Source organism: Thrips palmi, unplaced genomic scaffold (assembly GCF_012932325.1).
Source record: "Thrips palmi isolate BJ-2018 unplaced genomic scaffold, TpBJ-2018v1 HiC_scaffold_2, whole genome shotgun sequence".
NCBI classification, from domain to species: Eukaryota; Metazoa; Arthropoda; class Insecta; order Thysanoptera; family Thripidae; genus Thrips; species Thrips palmi.
The window spans coordinates 10,165,401-10,190,902 of record NW_023144629.1 but is presented as its reverse complement, the minus strand read 5'-3'; the positions used below and the strand labels follow the sequence as shown (position 1 = coordinate 10,190,902).

At 45.9% G+C, this 25,502-nt stretch overlaps 2 protein-coding genes across 19 annotated transcripts; one reads left to right on the top strand and one right to left on the bottom strand.

Moving 5' to 3' along the window:
- Positions 1-3,321: 3,321 nt before the first annotated feature.
- LOC117647120 (leucine-rich repeat extensin-like protein 5) lies at positions 3,322-12,597 on the top strand. The gene is made up of 8 exons (XM_034388659.1): positions 3,322-3,465; positions 5,263-5,443; positions 6,206-6,689; positions 8,487-8,820; positions 10,194-10,500; positions 11,275-11,651; positions 11,972-12,110; positions 12,433-12,597. The coding sequence occupies exons 1-7, from the start codon at positions 3,415-3,417 to the stop codon at positions 12,101-12,103; spliced, it is 1,866 nt and encodes a 621-aa protein (XP_034244550.1). The 5' UTR covers positions 3,322-3,414; the 3' UTR covers positions 12,104-12,110; positions 12,433-12,597.
- A 3,202-nt stretch (positions 12,598-15,799) lies between these two features.
- LOC117646987 lies at positions 15,800-25,419 on the bottom strand. 18 transcript variants are annotated; one of them, XM_034388441.1, is made up of 5 exons: positions 25,396-25,419; positions 25,049-25,133; positions 20,913-21,056; positions 16,332-17,652; positions 15,800-15,988 (listed from the first exon to the last, which is right to left on the bottom strand). In XM_034388441.1, exons 3-4 carry the CDS (start codon positions 20,919-20,921, stop codon positions 16,357-16,359), a joined length of 1,305 nt encoding a protein of 434 aa, XP_034244332.1. In that variant the 5' UTR covers positions 20,922-21,056; positions 25,049-25,133; positions 25,396-25,419; the 3' UTR covers positions 15,800-15,988; positions 16,332-16,356. The 18 variants fall into 18 exon arrangements, with proteins under 18 accessions (XP_034244332.1, XP_034244322.1, XP_034244325.1 ...); XM_034388431.1 differs by lacking the exons at positions 25,049-25,133; positions 25,396-25,419 and adding exons at positions 22,368-22,476; positions 22,871-22,914; XM_034388434.1 differs by lacking the exons at positions 25,049-25,133; positions 25,396-25,419 and adding exons at positions 22,330-22,476; positions 22,871-22,912.
- Positions 25,420-25,502: the final 83 nt, after the last annotated feature.

The following is a 25,502-nucleotide window of genomic DNA, read 5'->3' as shown; positions in this document are numbered from 1 at the left end:
AACGGTCTAAAAATTTTTTTAAACGAAGTTGTTTGCCCCTGGGCCCAAAAACGCTTTGACATCGCTTTGAAAAACATTTGCCCAATTTTTCACTCATCTGATTGTTTCTGTACAACCATTTTTTAACGCACCCGGCGTCTCCGGCAGGTCCTCGGTTCGCACCCACTCCGCGAACTCCCGGAGGAGGTCCGCCCTGACGCCAGTCAACTCCTTGTCCCAGCGAGGCTCGAAGTCGGCGCCGGGCACGGCGGGCAGGTCCCAGTCGACGCAGGGCGAGGCGGGTGAGGCCATGGCTGAGGCTGCGACGCGTGGCGGACTGACAGACGGAAGCAATCTCGCAGCGCGGCCAGCCTAGGCCAGCCTGCCGCGGCCGCGAGGCGCGTGGCTGAGGTGGGGGCAGGGAGGAGAGAAGCCGCGTGGGTGGGGGCGTGTAAACAGACGGCCATCTAAACGCTGCGTGTCCTAGGGTCGAAAAATTCGGAGAACGGCACCTGCTGCGAAACGCGACTGCCGCGGGCGGTTCACTCGATACGTAGATGATTACCGGCCCTCTCACCCGGACGCTTCACGGTAAAAACGGAATCTGGTTTTCCCAGGAAGCCAATGGTGAAGGCATAGGCGATTTGCAGGAGTTCCTGGGAAAACCAGGAACCGTTTTCACCGTGTTTTTGCCCGAAGTCGAACTCGATGGGTTCTATTCAAAAGATATCATCTGACCGTTTCCGGAGAAACGATCTCAGCAGATCGTTTCCGTACAAAGAACCTTATCTTGAGCGCTTAATCGAATTTCACTCAGGTTACACACTTAATGTTTAGTAGGGTGGAGTAAAAATCTGGGATCGAAAAACTGGTCACGGGCTAAAGTACTTGAAGATATCCTAAGACTGGCTGCAATGCCCAATTTGACCGATCGGACCCCCTTCCACCCCCCGGGGGGGTCCAAAGTGGGGTCTGTGAGGCAAAATCGACACTTTTTCGCTAGCGGCCGAACCGGGCATCATATCCAAGACGGCTAAAGTCACGAAGATGCGGAATTTAATTACGAAGAGAATGGTATATGATTGAAAACTGTAGGACGACATCCTACGCTTGGCCTAACGCGATTTATAGTGAAAAACAACGAAATTTCAACAAAAATTGCACTTTGAGCAGGCCGTATCTCAGTAATTATAGGTTCCCGACAAAAATGTTTGAAGTAAAATCTTCTTGTCTTGTCGAATTATACAGGAGGGTATGATTTGGGACCACTGTGGGCTGATCTGGATCTAATTAATATTTTCGCTTAAAATGCACCGCTTTTCACTATAAATCGTGTTAGGCCAAGCGTATGATGTTGTCCTACAGTTTTCAATCATATACCATTCTCTTCGTAATAAAATTCCGCATCTTCCTGACTTTGGCCGTCTTGGATATGATGCCTGGTCGGCCGCTATGAGCGAAAAAGTGTCGATTTTGCCTCACAGACCCCACTCCCCCCCCCCCCCCCCCCCGGGAGATATCTTCAAGTACTTTAGCCCGTGACCAGTTTTTGGCCCGTCCCGTTTATTTTTTGTAAAAAAAATGACGGAGGGACGGGCATATAGTATGATCCTTGCTGTGCGTCCGTTCGTTCGTCCGTCCGTCCGTCCGTCCGTCCGTCCGTCCGAGGACTTCCCGCGGTCCGATCTTGACCAAATTTGGTATGCAGCCTCCTTGGGTGACCCTAAGAACCGCCCGGTGGCAGCAAATCCGATCCGAGCCCCGGGGCGCTGCTGCTGCATCATGGTCTACATGGGGTCGAGGAGGATTTCGGTAACGGATACAGCTAGCAGGGCATGTAAGGGTATTTTTGGAATCAGGGTGACAAGACAAAACCAATGGTGCCAATTTCAAGCGAATCGAAGAAGTTTGGACCCGGGTTCAAATCCCAGTGGGGTATATTTTGAACATTCTTTTTATTCGAGTTTTTCCATTGATTCTTATGTTTTTAGGGCGCTGATGACGGAAATAACATCCATTTTGACCCCAGACTCAGGTTCAAACCCATCAGGGCTAAATAAAGGCGAAATTCACACATTTGTTAATGTACGGGACGGGCCAAAGTTGCCGATGTATATCGCTACTTTTCCTGTTATTTGATCCCAGATTTTCACTCCACCCTAATGTTTAGGTAGAATTTTGTACGTGCAACTTGCACAATTTTGTGCATACGTGGAATTTGCATAATATCATGCGGAAAGATGCATAAGTTTATGCAAAATCACGCAAAATTTTATGCACGACGGTAAACAAGTTTAAAACTATGCATCACCATGTACAAAGTTGTACATAAACATTTAGTGTGTAAATAATTGAAAACGGACTGAGGTTCTCAGGGGCTACTCAGTGTGATCACTTGGAAAGATAGCTTGCGGAATTGAGACCAATTGATGTCTTGCGGAATCTTCAGTCTCGTCAGGTCGACGGAGTCGCAGTCCGAAATCTTTATGTCGCTGGAGACCCGCACTGAACCTACTTGGGATATTTTTTCAAAATTTTCTGGCAACTCGGTGCACTGCTGCCACCACTTCGCAAACAATTGGCAGCGACGCTGTCATTTTGTTTACGAAGTAGTGGCACTCTGCGAGAAAAAACTACGGAAAGTCTTTAGATAATTTGATAATTGATAATTTATTGCACATCGTCTTTCCGTACACAAAACCACGGAGTCCCCTCCGCGACACGAATCACATCCCGGTTTCAAAGAACGTGACGTCACACTCGTCGACACACACCGTAGTTGGAACGTGCTACAAAATGAAAATTAGCCAATAATCGGTTCGCTAAAAAAGTGTCGAATGAGCCGAGTTCGGGCAGCGCGCCGACCGAGCAGCCTCGAAACCCCCGGGCTTTAGGCATCCCACCAGGCGGCGGTGATAGTTGGTTTGCGGGGCCCTCGGCGTATGCTAGTCAACAGCTTTCTAGTGGTTCCGCGCGCTGCCGCCTGTATACTTGCAAGAAGCTCAACTATAACATGGAACTTTTTCGTAAACTTCTGCATTGTGAGCCTACTTTTCACTCAAAAGTGTTTCACTGCGAAAGCTTACGAAAAAGTTTCTTTTTGTTCAAGTTGCGCTTTTTTGAGTCAAACTTTGATCTTACCACCTCAGATATTTTTCTGCTCTTCCAGGTAAGACCCTCAGACAAGTATAAATGCTCAGCGCAGCGGTGAATTTGTCGGACAAGGAACATCAAAAGAACAACGAAATAGACAGTTTCGGACGAAATTGGGAGGGTTTCGGGTGAAGCCGGGCTGATTCGGGCTGGACCCGCTCTGAATGCCAAATATCCTTACAGCCGCGCTTTTTGTGCAGGCTGAACTCGAATTGCACGTCAGCATACGAAGATATGAAACGACTGACCTCGCATTGATTGCAACGGGCCTGTGGCCGTGGGATGTTCTCAGTGTGCATGATCCTTCGCTGCGGGCCTGTTGCATCTGAAGGCGTAAGTCTATTTCTCTAGCTTTTGTTCTGTGAAATTTTGAATGGAACTCAAAATCTGTTACGATTCAAAGCCGAATATTTTCTGTAAGTGACAGGTGTCTAAGCAATTACTTTTACATTCGTGTCTGCAGAACATTCATGGTGAAATTGTTACACTAAATTACTCTGTACGTTTTTCTGCGCACCAATGCACGAAATCAAACATGCGCCTCGTAGCCTACGTTCTATTATTGTCCATAGCTATTGCTGTTTTAGTGCACACGGAAGTTATGTACAATTTTTTTCCAGGGATCCTTAACTTAACTTAACGTTTAACTAACACTGCTTTCATAACGTAACATAAGATAATGTTCGCTAAAGGTTAAGGGTACGGACTTTTGGAAGTACTTCCAAAAGTATCTCGACACAAATTCGAAACACAAAAAAATAACTTAACCTTGTTGAAAAGATGTCAGAAGTTAAGGGTTATAACTTAAACTCTTACGATAACGTTATGATGCCCTTATGAGGTAAGTTAAGGATCCCTGATTTTTTCTTAAATCAGGGACAATATTTCCATACCGTGCTTAAGTATTTGGAAAATTGTAACTAATCTATGTACAAATTTGTACATGGCTTCAGTACGCACGAAAATAGGCCTCAGTTATAGTCCATATGTATTTGGTGTGTTCTATGTTTCCCAGCTGTATTCACGCGCCTTTCTGTGGCGACTTGCTGCGATGTTCTGCTGATGCCAGAGTGCCACAGCGGGCAAGAGGACCGGTGGAAGGGCCAAAATTGTAGATTCGTTTTGAGCTCCAGAGTCTGGGACACAACACGCGTCGAGTTTTGACCGCCTGCGCCGGTCGTCTGGCCCACTGTTAGTGGGTCCCCTTGGGGACATAAAGCATCGATCCACTGCACTTTTGGTTAAAAGCATGACACTTTGCACACTTGTAGTTGGGTGCCTAAGGATCAATTTCCGATCGGGAGGCAATCGATCGGTCCCTTAGGAAAAAAGTTATAAAGGTTTGAAATTAACATGGCGCCTTACGAGGGTTTGGGTAGGCAACCTGTAGGCTCTATTTGGGCGCGAAATGAGTGCCTTGCAGTCCGCGACCTTCCACCCCTCGATAAAGAAACGCTCGCGTGCAGGCTGGCTCCGAACAGCGATTTTGTCGCTCCGTCTCAGTCACACACTGGTAAAACTAAAGCGTAGTATTACCCACCGTTTTCAAGCGTAATCAGTTTACGCTTGAAATCAAGCGTAACAGGCTCGTCCGCCAAGATTTCCCCTATCTAAATGCATGGGGGAATTTCTAGCCTATGCTTGATTTCAAGCGTAACGTCTTCAAGCGTAACTTTATGCTTGACTCAAGCATAGAGTTACGCTTTAGTTTTACCAGTGCACCCTCGAGGTGTTCCATACCGCACTGCAAGAAAAAGTGTGAATAGTACAACAAAAGTACAACAAAAACTCTACAATAAAAGTACAATGGGGATTGTATAAAGTACAACGAGAATTGTACAAACCACAACGAGGCCTGTACTGCCCAGCACTCTTCATGCTGGTTCCATTGTACTTTGTACAACAATTGTTGTACTTGAAAAGTACGATAAATTCCTGATAAAAAATTTGCCAGGAATTTGTGTACTTTTGATGTGGCTTTATCCTGCAGTGCCGTACGAGGGAGACAGGGTGACGAAGCTTCGGTTCCGGAATCAGACAACGTGAGGCTACTTCCGAGAGTCTCTTTCGCAATCATCAGGCGTCCCGTATAGGTGCGAGAGAGACAGACGAAATTGACTGGCTTTGCAGATGCGGCGGTTCCTGTACACTCTGTTGCTGGCGGCGGCCGCGTGCGCCGTCGCGAACGCCACCTTCGCCAAGTACCGCCAAGTGCCTGGCCAGACCGTGGGACTGCCGACGGTGCAGTGGCCCGCGCAGAGCTACTATGTGTCGCCGGGTCAGCGCGTTATCTACATCAATGGCCTGCCCTGTAAGTACGAAAAAAAAAGATGTCACGGTGCGAGATCTCGGCACGACTAATTATTGGTTCAATCAATCTAAAATAAGGTCTGGCACAGCAGTAAATTTCGTTAGGATTTTCTGATCATTTGTCAAAAGATCAGAGAACCATTTGCTGTGCCTACGAAAAGAAAAGCCACAAAAAGTTCCGGCAAATTTGTGATAAAAGTTCGACAAAATGCTATTTCTCAGAAAAACTTAGGGGGCCGCAAAATAATTGCAAAATAATGCAATAACTGAATCATTGCACTCAAGGGTGGAATGAACCGTAGGGAATCATAAACTCGGTTTTATCGCCAAAATTTGTTGTCAAAGTATCGCAAAATGAATGACAGTGCTTTTTCTTCCTTAAACTTTTAGAGTGTCACGATCGAGGGGTCCGCTACTCTGGTAATTGTGTGTACACTTCGTTCAGTAATTATTAGTAATCACACGCCAAAACTGGCTATTTTCGCTCGGATTTTTGTTTTTATCCTGAGGAAAAGAGGGCAATAAGGCTCTTAGCTGGCCGAAATTATTAGGATTTTGGAGTATTTTCGTAGGATATCACTGGTAATCGGTGCTGTGTACGCTCCTAAGCTGAGTGGTGGACCCCCTCGGTCATGGTCAGAATAGTGTCACTAGGCGCCTGTTTTCATTGCGCAAGTGATATAGACACCGGGTAAGATGCACTTTAAATGCCGCGGTAATTCCGAATCTGTTTACAACCAGTTGTCTCTTTCTTTCCCCGCAGATGCCATCCTGGGGGAGCAGGTGCAGTACTTGCCCGCTGCGAGTGCTGGTGCCTCCGTGTACGCCGCGCCGGGCGGCCAGTTGAGCGTTCCGCCCGTGGCTGGCGGCGCGAACGTGGCAGCGCCTGTCGTCACCAGCGCTGCCCCGGCGGCAGGCCCTGTGTCCGATCCGCCTGCGACTACCTACGGCTCCGATGCCTCCGTGCAGGCAGACACCGTCGACAGGCCGTCAACATATGTCGCCCCTGTCCCGGCTCCTGAGCCCGCTCCCGCTCCTGAACCAGCCCCCTCTGCCGCTCCTGAACCCGCAGCTGCGACTCAGCCAACTGCGCTTCCCGAGCCTGCCGTGGGCACTGACTTGACCCCCGGACCCGCTGCGTCGTCCACCGCGGAGCGCGGACTCGAACCACTTTCGGAACCCGCACCGAGTACATCTTCCGCTCCCGCTGCCGACCAACCGACCGTCTCGGTCACGGCTGGCACAAAGTAAATCGAAATTTCGGAATACCTTGCTGCTTCAAAAAGCGCCAAAAGTTACGAGTTGGAAACTTAAAAGGATACAGTAAAGTGAAACTTGCATGTCCTGAAAATACTAATCACAGAATGTTCACTTTGTGGTCAAAATTTAAACACTATTAGATGAATTTATTTCAAACGAAGTGATTATAGACACGCAGCGTTTATATAAAAAAAAGCAACTTAAATACACGCGGCGTGCAAATAACGCCATTTTCATTATATACACGCAGGAAAGCTTTTCCAGCGTGTATATAATAAAAACAGCCGTTTTTTGCACGCAGCGTGTCTGCAAGCCCCCTAAAATTATTTGCACGCTGGAAAAGCTTTTCCGGCGTGTGTATAATAAAGGAGTGTGTTATTTTTACGCAGCGTGTTTGCAACTCCCTATTTATTATTTGCACTCTTGTTTTGAGGCCAGCTAGGAGATAGAGATGCCTAGGAGGAAGCCGACCGGGTGTGTCGCCTCGTGGTCGAGTGGGTGCGTGCCTGCATGCCACTTTTTTGGCCCGGGTTCGAAACTTGGATAATTTTTTCAAAGGATGCGTGCACATAATTTTTCGGCGACACGCGACACGCAGCGTCTGCACAACCGACGATCTATTATTCATACGCCGCGTGTCCCTTGAATGCCGAAAAATTATGTGCACGCATCTTTTGAAAAATTCTCCAAGTTTCGAACTCTTGCCAAAAGAGTGGCATGCAGGCACGTATCCACTGGACCACGAGGCGACACACCCAGTCGGCTTCCTCCTAGGCATCTCTATCTCCTGGCTGGCCTCAAACAGGAGTGCAAATAATAATATAGGGAGTTGCAAACACGCTGCGTAAAAATAACACCCTCCTTTATTATTGACACACCGGAAAAGCTTTTCCAGCGTTGGAAGAGATTTTCCAGCGTGCAAATAATTTAAGAGCGCTTGCAGACACGCTGCGTGATGGAAACAGCTGCTTTTATTATGTACACGCTGGAAAAGCCTTTCCGGCGTGGAAAGGCCCTTCCGGCGTGTACATAATACTTTTGTGATTTCAGACACGCTGCTGTGTTGTTCTAATGTATATATTATTGCCACGCGGCGTTTAATAATTTTTACCATTGTTGCGTACACGCTGCGTGTATATAATATCGGCCTATTTCAAAAGTTGGGAGCCCCAACGCCTTTTTGTTTCTGAGTTATGGAGGTTTACGTAAACTTTTAGTCATTTCTCCCAAATTCTCCTCACGACAAAGGATTAGCTACCCAGTCTTCAGATTCTGGCAATTATAGCTGTTTTTGCATAAGGAAAAGATAGCGTTGGCAGATTTGAAAATATCAGTCCAGAAGAGGCTATAAAGGCTATTTTACCAGGCCTTGTTTTATTTCTCTTCAAATTTGAGATATTTTTGCCCCTATTTTGGTCTTGTTTTTGGTTTTTAAGGGAAAACTAAGGCAGATATTAAATAAAGGGTAACGCTTTCTTTTTTCTATTCAAAAATAGATACCAGAATGCAAGACTGGATAGCTAATCCTTTGTCGTGAGGAGAATTTGGGAAACGACTAAAAGTTTACATAAACCTCCATACCTCAGAAACTAACAGGAGTTGGGGCCCTGGTCGCGGCCCAGGTCATAGTGTATCAGCTTATGCACTAGAAAGGAACTTTTACCCATAAATTGAGACATCTGATACAAGTATAAAATGTCAAATAGCCACTTTTTTCACTTTACAATGAAGGTACGCTAAGGACCCTTACTGGGTAAGCGAAGGATCCCCGTTTTACTGCGCAGCCCAGACGCAGCACCCACTGTCTACTCGGCCGGCACGCCCAACCCGACCACCTCCGTGTACCTGAGTGGGAGCGGCGCGTCTCAGCCCACACTCCTCCCCTCCGGCCAGCGGATCGTCAAGCTGACCGTGTCCAACCCCAGGGTGACCGTGACGCGCCGAGTGTACGACTACTCCTGGCAGCACCCTGCCCAGTACCCGAGCGGCCCCGTCCAGATGGTGTTCTACAACGACGCCAAGGCGGGGCAAGCGTCCATCCCTCTGGCGTCCGCCAGCAACACCTTCAAGCTGCAGTTCGACGGCGTCGCCGCTCCAGTCAACTGGCAGCCAACAGAGGTAAACACACTGTCATTCATTTTGCGATACTTTTACTACAAATTTTTGCGATAAAACCGAGTTTGCGATTCCCACGATTTATCGCATCCTGGAGTGCGATAATTTTGTTATTACACTTTTTTTGCAATAACCACCCCATAATTTTTGCGATAATAGAGCGTTTTGTAGTAACTTTTATCACATTTTTTTCTGCGATAACTTTTTATTGCATTTTCTTTGTAGTCATTATCGCAAAAATGTGATACTTTATTGCAAAATTTAGCTATAAATTTTTTATTGCAGATATTTAGTTGTCATTAAAGCAAAAAAAAATGTGATAAGTTTTTTATTGCAAAATATATACGGTGGTTATCGCAATTTGAACAACAGAGCACAGGCAACTGGTAGCGACGTGAGGTAAACACACAGTCAACAGGCAGCAAAGTGAGGTAAACACGCAGGCAGCTGGCAGCCAAGTGAGGTAAACACACAGTCAACTGGCAGCCAAGTGAGGTGAACACACAGTCAACTGGCAGCTAAGTGAAATAAACACACACTTAATGTCGTGGGTGCCCTTATATGTCCCGTGAATGATGCAATTTTAAGTACATTCGCGAGACAATTTTGTGTCCACTAGGTGATGTTTTTTTCAGCAGTGCTCGTGAAGTAAATTAGTTTGTAGTGTGTATGCTCAAAGTACTTCGTAAGGTTTTAAGGGTGCACACGCTCTGAAGGTTCTGTACTAAAGATTCTCTATATTATGGTGAAAATTCTCCATTTTGGTAGTGCCTCGGGTGATGCAGCCTTTTACCGTAAGATATTTAGAGTGCACTCTGACACACACACACTGGGTAAGTCCAAGTCCTATCTAGTACACTTACAAATGCGCAGGTCTTCGAAGAAAACTTTACCTCTGTGCGCTCCTGAGTCGCTTGAAATGCGTGTTCCTGTGCCATCCACACCAAATGTTAGGAAAAATTTTGTACGAGATGTCACAGTGTTGTGGAGATGAACTTTTCGAACAAATGTCGTACGAAAAAAAAAAGGAACTTTCACTGCATTTTCACTCTTATTCCAGGAACGTGACATCACGTTGAAACTAATGTGAAAAAATGTCTCGTTCCTTCGAGCATTGCGTCATATTCGTTTCAACGTGAATAAGTTTATTTATGGCTGATTCACGTCCAAACTAGTGGGACACAATGGTCAGAGACGAACGTGACATTTTGTCACATTCATTCCAACGTGATGTCACGTTCCTAGAATGAGAGAATTTGTACCAAATCGCGAACAAATGCGTGTATACGAAAAGTTCATCTGCACAAAAACTGTGACGTCTCGTAAAAAATTTGCACAGAAATATTAAGGGTGCCCGTGATTTTGTCTTTTGCAAGGTTGCAAGCAACGCCGTTGATGACCAGCCTGCCAAGCTGACCGCCTACTCTCCAGCACAGCCGACCACCTACTCCTCAGCTCAACCGACCACCTACTCCCCAGCTCAACCGACCACCTACTCCCCAGCTCAACCGACCATCTACTCAGCTCAGCCGACCACCTACTCCCCAACCCAACCTGCCCCGTCCGCGGCGGACTTGATCGGATACACGCTGTCGCAGAGCGCACTCCTGCGTGTGTACGTAGATCCTGCGACCCGTACGTCGTACATCCTGGACAGCCAGGGTCGCCGTGTTGACCTCCCGCGTAAGTTTTCATTTCCTCACTCATTTTGGTGCCCGTATCTGTGTGAGGAGGGTTTTTTCAACCAATTATGGGCGATAAAATGCTTCTCGCCCAAATCCGGGTGACAAAGTAGTACCTCGTTTAAAATTTGGTTATGATCAAAACTCTTTCATTGTCAGTGTACTTACTCTGTGGAAATTTGAGTCGTCACATGTTGACAATTTCAAGGCTAAGGCTAATTTTCCTTTCAACAATGTCATCAATACCAATTGATGACATTGTTGTCACGCCCATGCAAAGTATAAGAGCTTTCATGAAAATGCCAGCAATTTGTGATGGAATGGTCATCGTTTGAAAGTGATGAAAATATCGTCCACGATTTTGTCATAAAGTGACAGCAAATTTTCACAGGTACGTCCATGAGTAGCGAATTATGGAGAGCTGGAACGGAAGTTGGAAAAATATCAGGAAGAACTAAAAGGAGTATGTAACTCTGTGGAAGCGGCAGAACGGCGACGCAGATGCTCATTCCCATGCATGTCGCAAAGTTTGTTCTATTCGATCTCTTCTCTACTTCCGTTCCATGTCTTCTCCGAAGTTTACCGTTACGGGGAAAGGGCGCCGTGGGTCTTTTTTTCGGCCGCCTTGTATGACTTGCTAGAGACAAACTCAGAAAGAGGTGTAGAAAGTGCTATTGGCACCTAAAACGTATCGGCGTTTCTTCACATGTATAAGGATATTGATATTCTTACCGGGATCACATCATCCTGTGGTTACATTGTGTTCTCCGCTCAGCTTCGTCGCCTGATGCAGCACCCGTCCCCATCGTTCCGGCCACGTCTCAGTACCCGTACACTTCCTTTGGAGCGAGTGGCTCTGGCCCCACTTCCACCTTCACGACCTTTGGAGCGAGCAGCTCTACCCCGACTTCGTCCTACGCCTCGTTTGGAGCGAGTGGCTCCGCCCCGACTTCGTCGATCTCGCCAACCTCCGGCCCGACCACCACATCAGCGCAGTACTACGGCGCCGCCAGCGGCATGCCAACCAACACAGTGCCTGGTGCCAGCGAAAGCTACAAGGCCCAAGACATGACGGGACTGAAGCCCCTGGAGAGCATGTACGCTCCCTCTACCTACAACGGCCCCGCACCACAGTCCCCCAGCTACGACAAGGTACACTCTAAAAACCTAACAAACCATTCGAGGCCTTACAAAGAAAGGCAGCTTGGTATAACAACACGGTAAAAACGGTTCCTGGTTTTCCCAGGAACTCCCTGGAAACCACCCCTGTCTCTGCTATAGGCTTCCTGGGAAAACCAGGTTCCGTTTTTACCGTGAAAGTATTTTGAGCATACATACGCTTTCAAAGAAAATACTTCGTAATTTACGAACTGTCTCTTTGTATAAAGTAAATTAGTTTGTTCTATGTATGCTCAAAATATTTCGAAAGTTTTTACGTCTGTACTTACCTTGACTTTGTAACGTGATTTCAGCCGCTTACGCTCAGCATTTCGACCGGGAAAGAAGCTGAGAGTCCAGAGGGACCACCATCTCCCCTCAGCCCTGGACCGACCAGGGGCGACTCTGTCGAAAATCCCGCGAGGCCGAAGCCACTCTGGCGATAATAAAGCGGTAAGTTTCCCTGTGTGTCGTCGCACTCATTCATTTTGTGATACTTGTACTTCAAAGTTTTGCTATGAAACAGAGTTTGCGATTCTCCCGATATATCGCAATCGCACCCAGGAATGCGATAAAGTTCTTGCATTACTTTCCAATAAGCACACGCTTCGCACTCCAAATTCAAGTGTGAGATATTCTCACACTATTTAGTGCTAACCACTGAGTGCCTTTATTAATGCAAAATGTAGACAGGGGTTATTGCGGTTTGAATGACAGGGAGGGGGACGCACTCTCAAAACCCGAGTTTCTAACGTCTCAATTTTCCTTCCTCCAGGTTCGCCGATTCCAGCATGCAACGCCGTATTTTGTGGGTGACTTCAGTTCTCGCAAAGTGCTTCCTGACTTCAAAGAAGTCTCCGTTGCGATGCGGTTAACATCAAACGAAACAGTGTGAAATGTAAACCCTCTCTTGTTCGCTTAATAAACATAGCGTTTAGAGCTTCGGACTTATGAGCTTTATCCTTACCCTTAAGGAAATTCAAAGCTGGAGGTATACTCTGTTGTGGATATGAACGAGTCAGAAGTCAGGTCAAGAATGAATACTTTATTATCCAGAGTCGGGTGTGCTGGAGAGGTCTCGATGCCGAAGTCGATCACGCCTAGTCGATACTCTCGACAGTGTCAGGCACCTGTCTTACTCTGCTCACAACATATCCTTCCTTCAGTAGGGGAACGGAAAATAAATTTCTTGCGTTGGTAGCAGTAATGCAATTCTTTATTCATATTCAGTTTGCAATAATCCAGGAGTAAGCAGTGACGTCATCAAAACAAATCAAACAACATTCAGTCTCACTTTAGACTAGAAGTACGAAATCTTTGTGATTGTACCATCACTGTTAAAAAAGTTACGAATTTTCAACGCAATTTTGATGACAATTTTACAAATACGGATGTGAATTTTACAAACATTGCAATTTTCATAACTTGATGCGAAAATTCGAAACAATTTCGTAAAATTGACAATTGTTGGTAATTTTAAAACCATGTTCTAAAAATTGCGAATCTTAAATGTTGATTTTGAGCACACAATAGTAATTTTCCGAATCCGATTGTAAATTTCATAACTAGCTCAAGAGGCGTGGCCAAGGGGCGCTGGTAGAGTCATCAGTAGCTGACCCTCCGCCTCCCGTGGGACGTGGTAGCACAGCGGTAAAGAGCGTGCACCACAAGTCAAAGATCCCGGGTTCGAAACCCGCTGATCAAAAGCAGATTCGGTTCAATAAATGTCATAAGGCCGCTTGGGTGTTCATATACATGAACACTTAGTTGTCCTTTTGCTTAACTGCTCTAAAATGACCTCGCAAACGCGAATATGAATTTTCATAACATGATATGAATTTTCATAACGTGATTGTAAAACAATTTACAATCATTTGTGATTTTAATTTTCATAACAATTGTTTGTGAAAAAAAATGCCAACCAATGTTATGAAAATTACAACTGATTTTTTTAACAGTGATTTTTATAAAAAATAAACATATTTCAGTCAAAGCTGTTGACAAGAAGAACGTAGTCTTCTTCATTGTACTTGGTGGAGCGCCTTAGACGTCGCCCAAACCTGGACCTCCCTTGCTGCAGGTTTCCAGGTGATGCAGCCAATGGGTCGACGTCTTGGGCTGGCTCTTCTGGCTCAGGGTCGGCTCGCTGCTCAGCGCCTGGGGACAGTGGAACATTTTGTATTAGTTCTTCTGACATCTCGGAATTTTCAGGATAAACTTCGGTTTCTCCTTCGTCCTCTGCTATCTTAGGATAGCATTCCAACCTCAATTTCCCCGTACTCACAATTCTTGATCAGGTTGCGCAAGTCTGTCAACCATTGATTGAAGTTTTCACCATTCTTCTGGTTCCTGTTGTTGAATCCTTCTCTGCACCCTGTGAGGCTTTTCTTTGCTATGGCATAGTTGTCAAAGTTTTTAACAACAGTTTCATAGTCTTCAGACTTATCAGACTCAATGACTTCCTCGCCATTTTCCCCCTTTTTCTTTTTGATCAGCTTCAGCCGAAAGGAGTTGTACACATCGAGCGCATCAGGCCCGGCCTCGCCCATCAGGAGTCCAAACTTGACATCCGAGCTGAATTTTGTCATCCCAAGTCCCTTGAGGAAAAAGTTAAACTTCTGTTAAACTCCTCCCAGGATCGATGGATGTTGCCCGTCTTCATGTTCACGGGTCCCGGCCGGGTCACTGCCCCAGCTTCCGCCATGCTTCCACCACGTTTTACAGGGAGCGTCACTAGGTCAAGTTCACTCACTCGGCGAGATGTGGGTCAAGGTCGTCTTCCTTCCGGTGATGGAATGATGGTTTTCCCAAGCAGCTGTGTTCGCACTTCTTAATCCACTTTTCACTCTTCAATCACTTTGATGTCCTCCGTTCCGTAGTCCAAAATCAATTCCGTTTCGACTGCGCCATGTTGTAATCTATTCCGGGACTAGGGGATATAAACGAGTCAGAAGTCAGGTCAAGAATGAATACTTTATTATCCAGAGTCGGATGTGCTGGAGAGGTCTCGATGCCGAAGTCGATCACGCCTACACACTAAATGTCATGGGACTTTTTTTGTCCCACGGTTTATGCAATTTTAAGCACATCCGGTGGTGATGCAATTTTGTGTCCGCCAGGCGCGACAAATTGTCTAGTGAAAGTACAAGTTGCAGCTGGCGCCGGACAAAATGTGTCACCAGACGGGAACAAAATTGTATCAGCGTCGGATGTGCTTAAAATTGCATAAACCGTGGGACAAAAAAAGTCCCATGACATTTAGTGTGTAGTCGATACTCTCGACAGTGTCAGGCAGTGCTGCTGCCACCTGTCTTACTCTGCTCACAACATACTCAAGCCTTTACATAGAACAATGCAACTGCATTGTACCACAGTAGAGCAAAATAAAACCATGCTACCACTACAAAAGAAAATAAAAATAATAATAATAAAAACAGGGCCAGTTTCAAGCGAATCGGAGAAGCTTGGACCCGGGTTCAAATTCCAGTGGGGTATATTTTGAATATTCTTTTTATTGAAGTTTTTGCATTGTTTCTTATGTTTTTTAGGGCGCTGATGACAAAAATGACATCTTTTTTGACCCTAAACTCCAATCCCGTTAGGGTTAAACATGGGCGAAATTGGAACATTTCTAGATGTACGAGACGGGCCAAAGTTGCCGATCTATCTCGCTACTTTTCCTGTTATCTTCGTAGTTATGAAGCAAATCCTTCGTAGGCTTTTTAGAGTTAAAACTTCCCAGAACTCAAAATCTATGATTTGCCTGTTGTCGGTGTACCATTTCAGACCCCCTCCAAAACTTTATCTGAGCACCGATCACATCCGCTTCGATTGTTCAAGGACCCTCTCTAGCGAAAGAAAGGACATTCTCAGGTTTTCCTCTGCACCCTCCGCTTGAATTAATGAACGCTTGTGTTACGAATCGCCCAACTCTCCCTTTGGCCCAGTTTTCCACGTCTTTCGAAGGGCATTAAAATTTTGGCCAGTTAGTCCTCAATTCACGCCGCTGCCAGGGGCATAAAACGATTCAGGCCTTTCCAGGTGCGTGAGGCCCTCCGTTCTAAGAGCATGATTTCTATGCCTTCCTGTCCGTGTCATCAGTGGAGGAAACAGCAAATGAAAGGGAAAAAATCCAGATCCTGTAAGGTCTTTCACTAATAAACAAGGAGCATGTATTTCAAGTTACATCTAACTACAAATATTGCGAACAAAGATTTAGAGAACAAACAAAAGACCATGAGCTTAAAGTCCAAAGAGACGAAAAAAGCAAAGATTAGCTTTTTTGGCAGTGACTGGTAGTATTATATGCATTGCGGCACCCGTTTCAGCTCCTGTCAAAAACAAAATCGTGAAAAAGATAATTAACTTAAAATTAAATTTAGAATAAAATTAATATTAAGGCTAAATGAATCGTGGAGAAAGTTCTTGCTTCAACGCACTAAATGTCATGGGACTTTTTTTGTCCCATGAATGTTGCAATTTTAAGCACATCCCGTGGTGATGCAATTTTGTGTCCGCCAGGCGGGACAAATTGTCTATTGAAAGTACAATTTGCAGCGGGCGTCGGACAAACTGTGTCGCTAGACGGGAACAAAATAGCATCAGCGTCGGATGTGCTCAGAATTGCATGAATCGTGGGACAAAAGAGTCCCATGACATTTAGTGTGAACATACCACACAATGGGATGGGCGAGGCCCGTCAGGGCCATCTTCGGCAGTCCCTGGGGCAGCCGGGCCGCCTCCTGTGCGCCGAGAAGGCGGACCGCAGGCCGCCGTGCGTCCGGAGCTCGTGCTGGTGGCAGCGCCAGATGCACCACCGACAGGCACAGTCGTCCTTGAGGGACGGAGTGTGCAACAGGCGCAGGTGGAGCCCAGCATTCTTTACGAGGACGTCCTGCACGGCCGGGTCGTGCAGCATGGCGTGGGGGCAGCCGTGGGGCCAAAGTTCCAGCGTGGCAAGGTGCGGTGTGGAGGCGGGGCTCACTGCCCGGAAGAAATCGTCCGAGGGCACGGCGTCCAATTCAAGGGTGAGTGCTTGCAGGGATGAGAACCGTGGGATTGCCGCGGCCACAAGCACGTCCTCCACACCACATAAGGACAGCCTTTCCAGAACGGGTGCGGACGGCGATTTGGCCAAAGCCCACAGAAGAGAAGAGCTGGGAACCCGGCAGGAGGAATAGGAGACGAATGACACAGATCGCAAGCTCGGGCCCTGTAGGAGGAACTCCTCCGCACCAGGAAAACATACGTTTTCCTCTGAAAACACATACAGCTCAAGTGTTTCCAGGCTGGATAAACTTTTCAGCTGAGACAGGTCATCGGATGGGCGACAAGCCAGGGAGCGTAACCGAGGCATCATTCCCAAGCGAGATGTGGGGAGCTCATCCACGAACAGAACGATCTCTTCCAGTGTTGCCGCGTGGGTCTCCAGTAACAGGCAGAGGAAAGAGAAAGGGGCACCTTCGTACTTAAGCTTAGTTAGGGAAGGTCTCGGCTCCAGATCTGACCATACAGATGGCGGTAGCTCTGCGTCTGAGTAGTCCCACACATACAACACGCGCAGGTCTTGAACGCTGTAAACCATCCGCAGAAGGGGAGGCAAAGCATCGGGGGCGCCAGGGAACAGCTCTAGGGAGATCTTCCTCAAACCGCCCAGAGCGGAGAACTTCAGAACTATGGCGGTGGCCCAGGCAACTTCGAACTCAGTTTGAACGGCGAGCTCGAGTTTAGTGACGACGCACTTGGTGTTGGAAATGGCACAGGCCGCAGCCTGAAGATTCGACGAGGGCAGACGGATTTTGTGGAGGCAGGGGGCAAGTCTCAGCGTGGCTTTCAGAAGGCCTTTGGGATAGCCACGGAGTCGAATGGAGCGCCAAGCGTTTGGGTGGAGGCAAAGGTCCCGGAGCCGCCGACACATCAATCGGAGGCTGAAGAGCTGTCTGGGCGGCAGGAGGGCCAACACGCGCACCAACGCGTCGTCGGGCAGGGCCAGCAGCTGTGGGCACAACCACCGTCGGATTAGAACATAAGCATGGGGAGTAGCCCAACAAACGTAAGATGTTTTCAGACTGCCCAACGCAGCTCAAATTAGTAAAGGGTATAGTGCAGGGAGTCAGTAACACTCGTGTAAATTTTGTCAGAATGTCAGAAACATGTCTGAAATCCTGATCAAAATTCGCGCACCTCTGAAAGCTGAAATTCTGAAAACTTACTCTGATATTGATGGTGTAAGTTCTACAGAATGTCAGGAGATATTTACAGCTTTCAGAGGTACGCGAATTTTGATCAGGTTTTCAGACAGGTTTTTGACATTGTGATAACATTTACACGAGTGAAGGCACTGCGGCAAAATACTACAAAAACATCTGTTAAGTTTAGCCATTGTTTTCCGTAGCCCAAACCCAACATTTTCCGTAGGACTTGCAGTGTTCTCCCTAGGACTACAATTATTCTATGGATACCCGTTGCAGACCGACGAGGTGCACTCTTAATGTTCTACAGTAAGGATTCTCCATATTATGATGAAAATGTTTCATATTATGGTGGTGCAGCTTACTTCGTAACATGCGATTCAGAATTCACTGTACCTTATAGATATTTTAACGAATTTCGTTGGTATTACGGAGAATAACTCCACCATAATATGTTGGTGCAGCCTTTCACCGTAAGACATTAACAGTGTGCATACAGAAGACTGACGAGAAGCCTACGGGAAATGTTGAATTCTGGGTACGGATCAATCACAAGATTAAACAGATTTCTCCGTAATGTTTAAGTGAGTAGAGAAGGCATGAGGAGGTAACGAAAAATTGATCAAAATTCATTACCAAGTTTTTGTACATTCATGAAATATGACAATTTTTCACTAAAATTCATTACCTAGTTTTTGTACATTAATGAAATATGACAATTTTTCACAAAAAAATCGACGTATTTTCGGCCCTATTAATGAACTTCAAGATGGGTATGAAAGCAATTAGAATGTATTTGCCCACTACCCTAAACCGTCCGGAAATCTTCGACCAAGTTTTGAAGAAATTTGTTCCGTTTTTTTTTTCTTTAAATCCGAACCACGAAGTGATTGTAAAATTTCTAAAACGATCTCATTATCCATCTTGTTTTTGTAAATTTACACAAAGGAAGAAAAGGACGAAAACACAACTTTTCAGCCTTGCTTTCACAATTATAATTGACAATTGCCGATTTAAGAATTTAGAAGCAATTTAAGAAGCAGTTTGAAAAATGATAAACAATCTATGTCCATTTACAATTTACTTTGTAAATGAACACCCACTTCGTGCTACAGACTTCACAGCATCAAAGTAAGCATGAGTCCTAAGAAAACAAGTTTACACATAGCGAAACGAGACTAGTAAAAAAACGATTATATAAGGAAAATTACAATCTTTCACTTGTTACATTAAGATTTCATTGTAAACTTACTAATTTATTCCTAAAATTATGAGTTAAGTTCGTCAAAAGATAAATGTCTGTGAATTTCATGAATCTTGTCGTTACTTTATGAATTTGTAGCGATTTACAATGCGTACTGAAAAGCAACATGTGTCAGTTCTGATTGGCTGAGCGATAGCGAAGCCCGTTACTCCAGTGGGGTTGAAAAGTTTTGTCTGTCTGTCTGTCTGTCTGCGTGTGTGTGTGTGTGCACTACTCCTCCTGAACGGCTCGGCCGATCTGGCTGAGATTTTGCAGGGTCATTAGATATATCCTTGGCTCGCCACACACCAAAATTCAGCTTTCTATCTCAATCCATTCGGTCATATTAGCCAAAAAACACTTAAAAAACGGCAGAAAAAATACAACTTTTTGGGTACTTTCAACTTTGTGTCAAGTATCATATCCTTTCATATGTTTTTGAGGCTGCTGATGACGAAAATAGAACCCGTTCGGACCCCCGACCGAAAGTTGAATCCGATTGGTGTAGATTTTGATGACCAAATGTTATTTTTGAGGGGATCACGCCCATTTCCACGGCCTGCCTAGAAAAGCAGCCTGCCGAAGGCAGGTTAGCGCCGCAGGCCAAGGTAGGTACGCCAGGCGTGGATGGTCGAAACTGGCGCAGCATCGCGAAGCCTGTTACGACAAGACACGGTCTGGCGTACACCTACCTTGTTTCTATTCTTCTTCGTGACTCTGATATGGATTCCCCTCCTTCCTCCTTGGCCAAGGTTCCAGTATTGATTGCCTCGCTTTCTGAATGCACCCACCTAGCAAGGTGTCACTGTTGCCCAAACTATAAATTGGATCGCTCCTCAGAGCCGCCACAGTCGGTAGCCCTGTATCGAGCTGAGTGGTTCTCTCCAATAAACAGCGATCAACCTCTACTCACTGTCGTCATTTACCCGTCCTTATCACTTATAGTGCCCGACACTATAGACCTCTTTGCCGTTCCCACGGTCCCCCTCCCTGGACCACCATCGCCTAGCAACACGAGCCAAACAAATCTCAGGTATGCTGCCTGCTAGGCGACGCACGACGGATGCGTTTTTTGGTCATATCTCGTAAACCGTTAAAGCTAGATGGGTAGTGTAAGCGAGCCGATTGTAGTTTAAGCAGAGATCTACAATCGGCTCGCTTACTGTACACGTCTATCTTGAACGGTTTAGGAAATATAGCCGAAAAACCCACCCGCCGCGCGCCGTCCGGTGTGCAGCATACCTGCGATTTGTTTGGCTCGCGTTGCTAGGCAACGGCGGTCCAGGGAGGGGGACCGTGGGAACGGCAAAGAGGTCTATAAATTATTATTTGTAAAATTACGGTACCATGTGCAACGACTTCTCTTAACAGTGTGGTCAAACTAAATGAAATTCGCTTGCGTTGAACATAAGATAATATCTTTAAAACAGGACCCCTCGATTTTGATCACTTAGATCACTTTAACAATGTCATCACCCTCTAAATGTCTAACAATGAAATTTGACCTATGTTATTCGTATGTTACAGTGGATTCGGCGTAAGCATAATACGAAGCAATATTCCTTCGTAATATGAATCTTTTTAGCTTTTTCATTGTAAGATACAGAGAAAAACATTCGTAACATGAAGAAAAACCACCTTCGTATTATGCTTGCGCCACTTCCTTGGTATTATGGGAAATTTCTTCGTAAGACATTTAGAGTACACTTGGAAGTTATGACAAGGTTGTTCCATACTAATTGACAACGATGTCATCTACAGTTTTGAATAGATTCTCGGGAAATGAGCCTTGAAACTGTCATAAAGTGAGGTAGTACTTACATCGGTCATGGTGGCGAGCTCGGTCACAGGACGGGGCAATGGTGACGGGCAGGGCGTGCAGCGCAGCTATTTCTGCGACGAGACTGAAGTCTCGGCCGTCGTCGGTATGTTCGGGTCGACGCACGGCGAGAGGTCCACGGAGTCCTAGAATGAGATGCACAGAAGTCAGTCACATCACAATGGATGGGAGGTGCACGTAAAAAAAGACTTTGTTGTGACATTTGGGATAGCTAAAAAAATGTTGTTAGGCGTACTATCAACAATATCGTCCGGAGTCATTAAAATGAATGTTTGCACTCCTGACGAATGATTTGTCGTGAGAGCAAAGTGTGCGTTCTCACAACAAATTGATAGTACACCCAACAACTTTTTTTTTGCTTGGGAAATCAGGGGGGTCATGACCTGAAAGCCACATGAAAAGTAGGCAAAACGTCGCACTTCGCTTCAGTGGGTGGGCATCTTTTGCGACATCACCCCCTGGGGGGTCTCTGGATCCAAGGGGAAATCACTGTGAATTTCGGTGTATAAATCAAATGAATTTTGGTCAAAAGCTGCTGAATTTTGAGAAGAAATTCGGTGAACTTGAACAAATCGAAGTCAATTTCAATTTTTTGGTGAATATTGGCGTCCAAATATGGCTGGAGTCACTTTCCCTTGTCTGGATCTGCGCCTGCCAATCTCGGTATTCTCAGAGGTGCAAACAACTTGAATTTTGATGTACATTTTCCTAGATATGACGTTAAAATAACGGCGAAATAAAGCGAAATAACGTGAAATAACGCTAAATAACGTTGAAATAACAATGAAACGACGTGAATTTGAAAGAGAACGGTGTACAAATTTTGAAGAAGTTGCTTGCCTCTTGGTATTCTCGTACCGCCATGGTGACGAAACAACACGTTCTTCTGCTCACCAGACTACGAATTGGGGTGTTCCCATGGCACGTGCGTGCGCTTCAAAAGTCCGTCAGAATGAAACACGTTTTACACGGTAAAAACGGAACCTGGTTTTCCCAGGAAGCCAATGGTGAAGGTATAGGCGATTATCAGGAGGTTCCTGGGAAAACCAGGAACCGTTTTTACGGTGTAGACACCAATCAGTCTAGTGGCATGAGCACAAAAATCCATCAGGACGAAAAAAGTTTTGGACACTTATCAGTTAAGTGGCTTTGTTATCGCTCAGCAAATCAGAGGTACTGGATCGGACCGGTGCTGTCCTTACGGAAACAAGAAAGGACTCTGCGCCGAAGCATTTTCAGTTTGTTGCTGCGTACTGCTTCAGACAACTTCGTTCCACACGCTAGAATCGTGAAGGCTTTGGCTGTTTTCCGGCTGATGCCAGTCTAATCTACCTCGAAAACTGATAATCGCTGTCACGGGGGCCCTGTCATTCACGGTAAAACAATCTGGGAACTGACCAATGGGGGAATCCCAGGAGATTTTTCGGGAAACTGACCGATAAACTGGATTTTGACAGGAACCTGAGATACGTTCCGCCTTGCTTCCTGCTTCGCCCCTTGTCAAAACTCAGCGGCCATGCAGGAGAACGCTTTCACGTGTTGCCACTTTAAAAGGACCTCCATTTTAACGGTACGGCTAAACTGCGAAAAATCTCTTTGTGATAATTCTTGAGTTATTTTTTTACCGCCATAGATAGACCCTTTCAGTCGCAGCTAAAGACTAACAGTAATCAAAAACCAGGAAGCAGTGGCGACTGTTAGGAACTTGGTCCAGACCTTGGCTTGACCAAAGTTCAGCTTTTGACATTTCACAGTAACCGCCGGTAGGTGGTGCGCTGTTCGTTCCTGACTTTCTGATTACTTTTGTTCTTCACACGGTAACGAAAACTGAAAGGGTCTATCGTGCTTGCTCCACGCAACGGTACTACTGAAAGAAATCCATAAGCAACTTTAGTTTCAAGGGGGATGCCATTCCCATTGTTTTGTAAACCAATATTACTAATACTCTTCCACCCGTGGATTTATTTTCTGTTACAGTCAAAAGCTTCTCACACCGTCGCCCTTGTTAACTGTCCTCACTGCAACAGAAGGTAAGTTCAAACTGTTAAAGAACGTTTTCAGGAGATTGTAGCTGCTTCAGCGGCGGTACCGGGCTGGGATCGAACTGCACTACAACCGGATCCACTACTTAGTGAACAGTTACAAACGCATGCCAAGCCTACAATATGGATGCATTTGTGCACTTGGCCAAGTACGCCTAAGAAACAGTGCACTTGCAGTTACACTGTAAATCCAAAGGCAATACTTTTGGTACCTTTTTTGGCGATACAATTAAGTATCGCCAATAAAAGGCCCTACGAAAAAGTATTGCCTTCAAAACGGCGATACACAAAAGTATCGCCAAAATTGGGTGATACTTCGGAGTATTGCCACAATTTGGCATTAAACGTTGCACAAATCAAGGGGACAAGTTCCTAGTTCAATGGCGTGGTTTTGGCGATACCAAAAAGTATCGCCAAATTTTGGCGATACCTCTGCGTATCGCCGTTCTGAAGGCAATACTTTTCCGTAAGGCCGTTACTGGCGATACTTAATTGTATCGCCGAAAAATGTACTCAAGTATCGCCTTTATATTTGCAGTGTATGCCTATGTAAACGTGAACTCTGTTGGGCCGAGTTAAAAGCCACATCAGGTCGGGGAAACCTGCTCCCGCGTACCTCCGAACGAACTTCGAGTTATGTTACAGGTCTAGGACGAAAGACGTCCCTTGCCACTACTTCTTCGTTGGGATCGCCCTCAGTTTGCTCAGCATTGGCATTTCAGTGGTAAGGACCAGGTTTCAGCTAACGGCACGGGCTAAACTACTTAGTGAGCCCGACCGATTTGTCGGTTGGTTTAGGCTCATCTAAGTATGTTTCGTACCAGTGTCTAAAATGTCATCAGAAGAGCAGAAAACTTTGTTGCCTCAACAAATCCATCTTTGCGGCACACTGTGAAAATTTGAGTCGTAACTTTGCGACAATGTGCCTTACGAGGATGTCATCAAATCAATTGATGACATTGTTGTCATGTCCATGCAACAAGGTAGGTTTACGCCAGACCGCGTCTTGTCGTAACAGGCTTCGCGATGTCTCGCTGCCTGTTCCTCCAATCCACGCCTGGCGTACCTACCTTGGCCTGCGGCGCTAGCCTGCCTGCGGCAGGCAATGGCTTGTCCGTTGTCGGTTATTTTTTAACTTGTTGAATGCTGGGGGGCTCCGCTCCCCAGACCCCCCTACATTGTAAATAGAGTTGTTTAATCTACAGATAACACGATCTTGACCCTTGTCACTTTTTAACTTGTCGAGGCTGGGGGGCTCCGCCCCCCAGACCCCCCTTTCTCCAAGACAGAAGTGGTCTATCTGCAGAAATCTCTATTTATCGCCGTTTTTTAGGTGTTTTTCGCCTATAAAAACTGAACCAGTTGAGCTAGGATGGTGAAATTTCGCGTGTGCCGAGCCAAGGACATACCTAAGAAGTGTGCAAAATCTCACTGAGATCGGCCGAGCCGTTCAGGAGGAGTAGTGCGGACAGACAGACCGACAGACAGACCGCAGACAAAACCACAGACAGACAAAACTTTTCAACCCCACTGGAGTAACAGGCTTCGCTATCGCTCAGCCAATTAGTATAGGAGCTTTGATGAAAATGTCATCAATTTGTGATGAGATTATCATCATTTCAAATGATTTTTTGCCAATCCCGCAGTTACTTGCGCAGTTACAATCATAAGACGGGCAAATTAAGGGCCATACTACACACACCTGCAGTCGCCTGCGGTGGTCAACTAGATTGAAATTAGTCAAACAAGGCAAGATAGACAAGGGGATCGACCCAGCCTAAACACTTCTCACTCACGATATCAGGTCTGTCACTATGCAAGCGCTTTTTCCGCCTCCACCCTCTCTTTTTCCACCACATATACACACTCATTCTAGGAACGTGCCATCACGTTGCAACGAATGTGACAAGATGTCACGTCCCTTCGAGCATGTCCCATTCGTTTGAACGTGAGCAAGCTAATCTATGGCTCATTCACGTCCAAACGAATGTGACACAATGCTCAAAGGAGCATGACAATTTGTCACATTCGTTTTAACGTGATGTCACGTTCCTGAAATGAGAGCACATACTGACCCGCGCGACACGTACTGCCAAGGTAGATAAAGGTCGGAGAAAAACGACACGTGCGCCGCCGTGGAAAACAGACCAGCGCTGCGCACTGGAAAAAGAAAAAAACACACTGTGGAAAAAAACCGTTAATTTTTTGGCCAGGATTTACTGTGCCTGGCTACAGGATTTACCTTACCTTGTACAGGATATTCCGTGCTCCACTCCTGTGGTACAGTAAATCCCGCTCACAGTACAGTAGACCCTGTAAAAAAGTACAGTAGATCCTGTAAAACAAGTACAGTAAATCCTGTGCTCTGAACAACAGTGACAGCTGTACTAATCGCTACAGGATTTACTGTGTTTTTTCCTACAGTGAAGACCGCTGCCCTCAAAGGCTGGGACCAGACCACTGCAAGATATTTGGAGTGTACATGAAATTTGCATTGGACTCTAGACTTGATGCATGTGAAGTTCATCA

What these genes read in the sequence shown, in the direction of transcription:
- LOC117647120 (XM_034388659.1), top strand. Translation starts at nt 3,415, where the DNA reads ATGTTCTCAGTGTGCATGATCCTTCGCTGCGGGCCTGTTGCATCTGAA. An exon ending in GGCCTGTTGCATCTGAAGGC is followed by an intron (nt 3,466 to 5,262) that starts GTAAGTCTATTT and finishes CTGGCTTTGCAG; the next exon opens with ATGCGGCGGTTCCTGTACAC. An exon ending in TCGGTCACGGCTGGCACAAA is followed by an intron (nt 6,690 to 8,486) that starts GTAAATCGAAAT and finishes TTTACTGCGCAG; the next exon opens with CCCAGACGCAGCACCCACTG.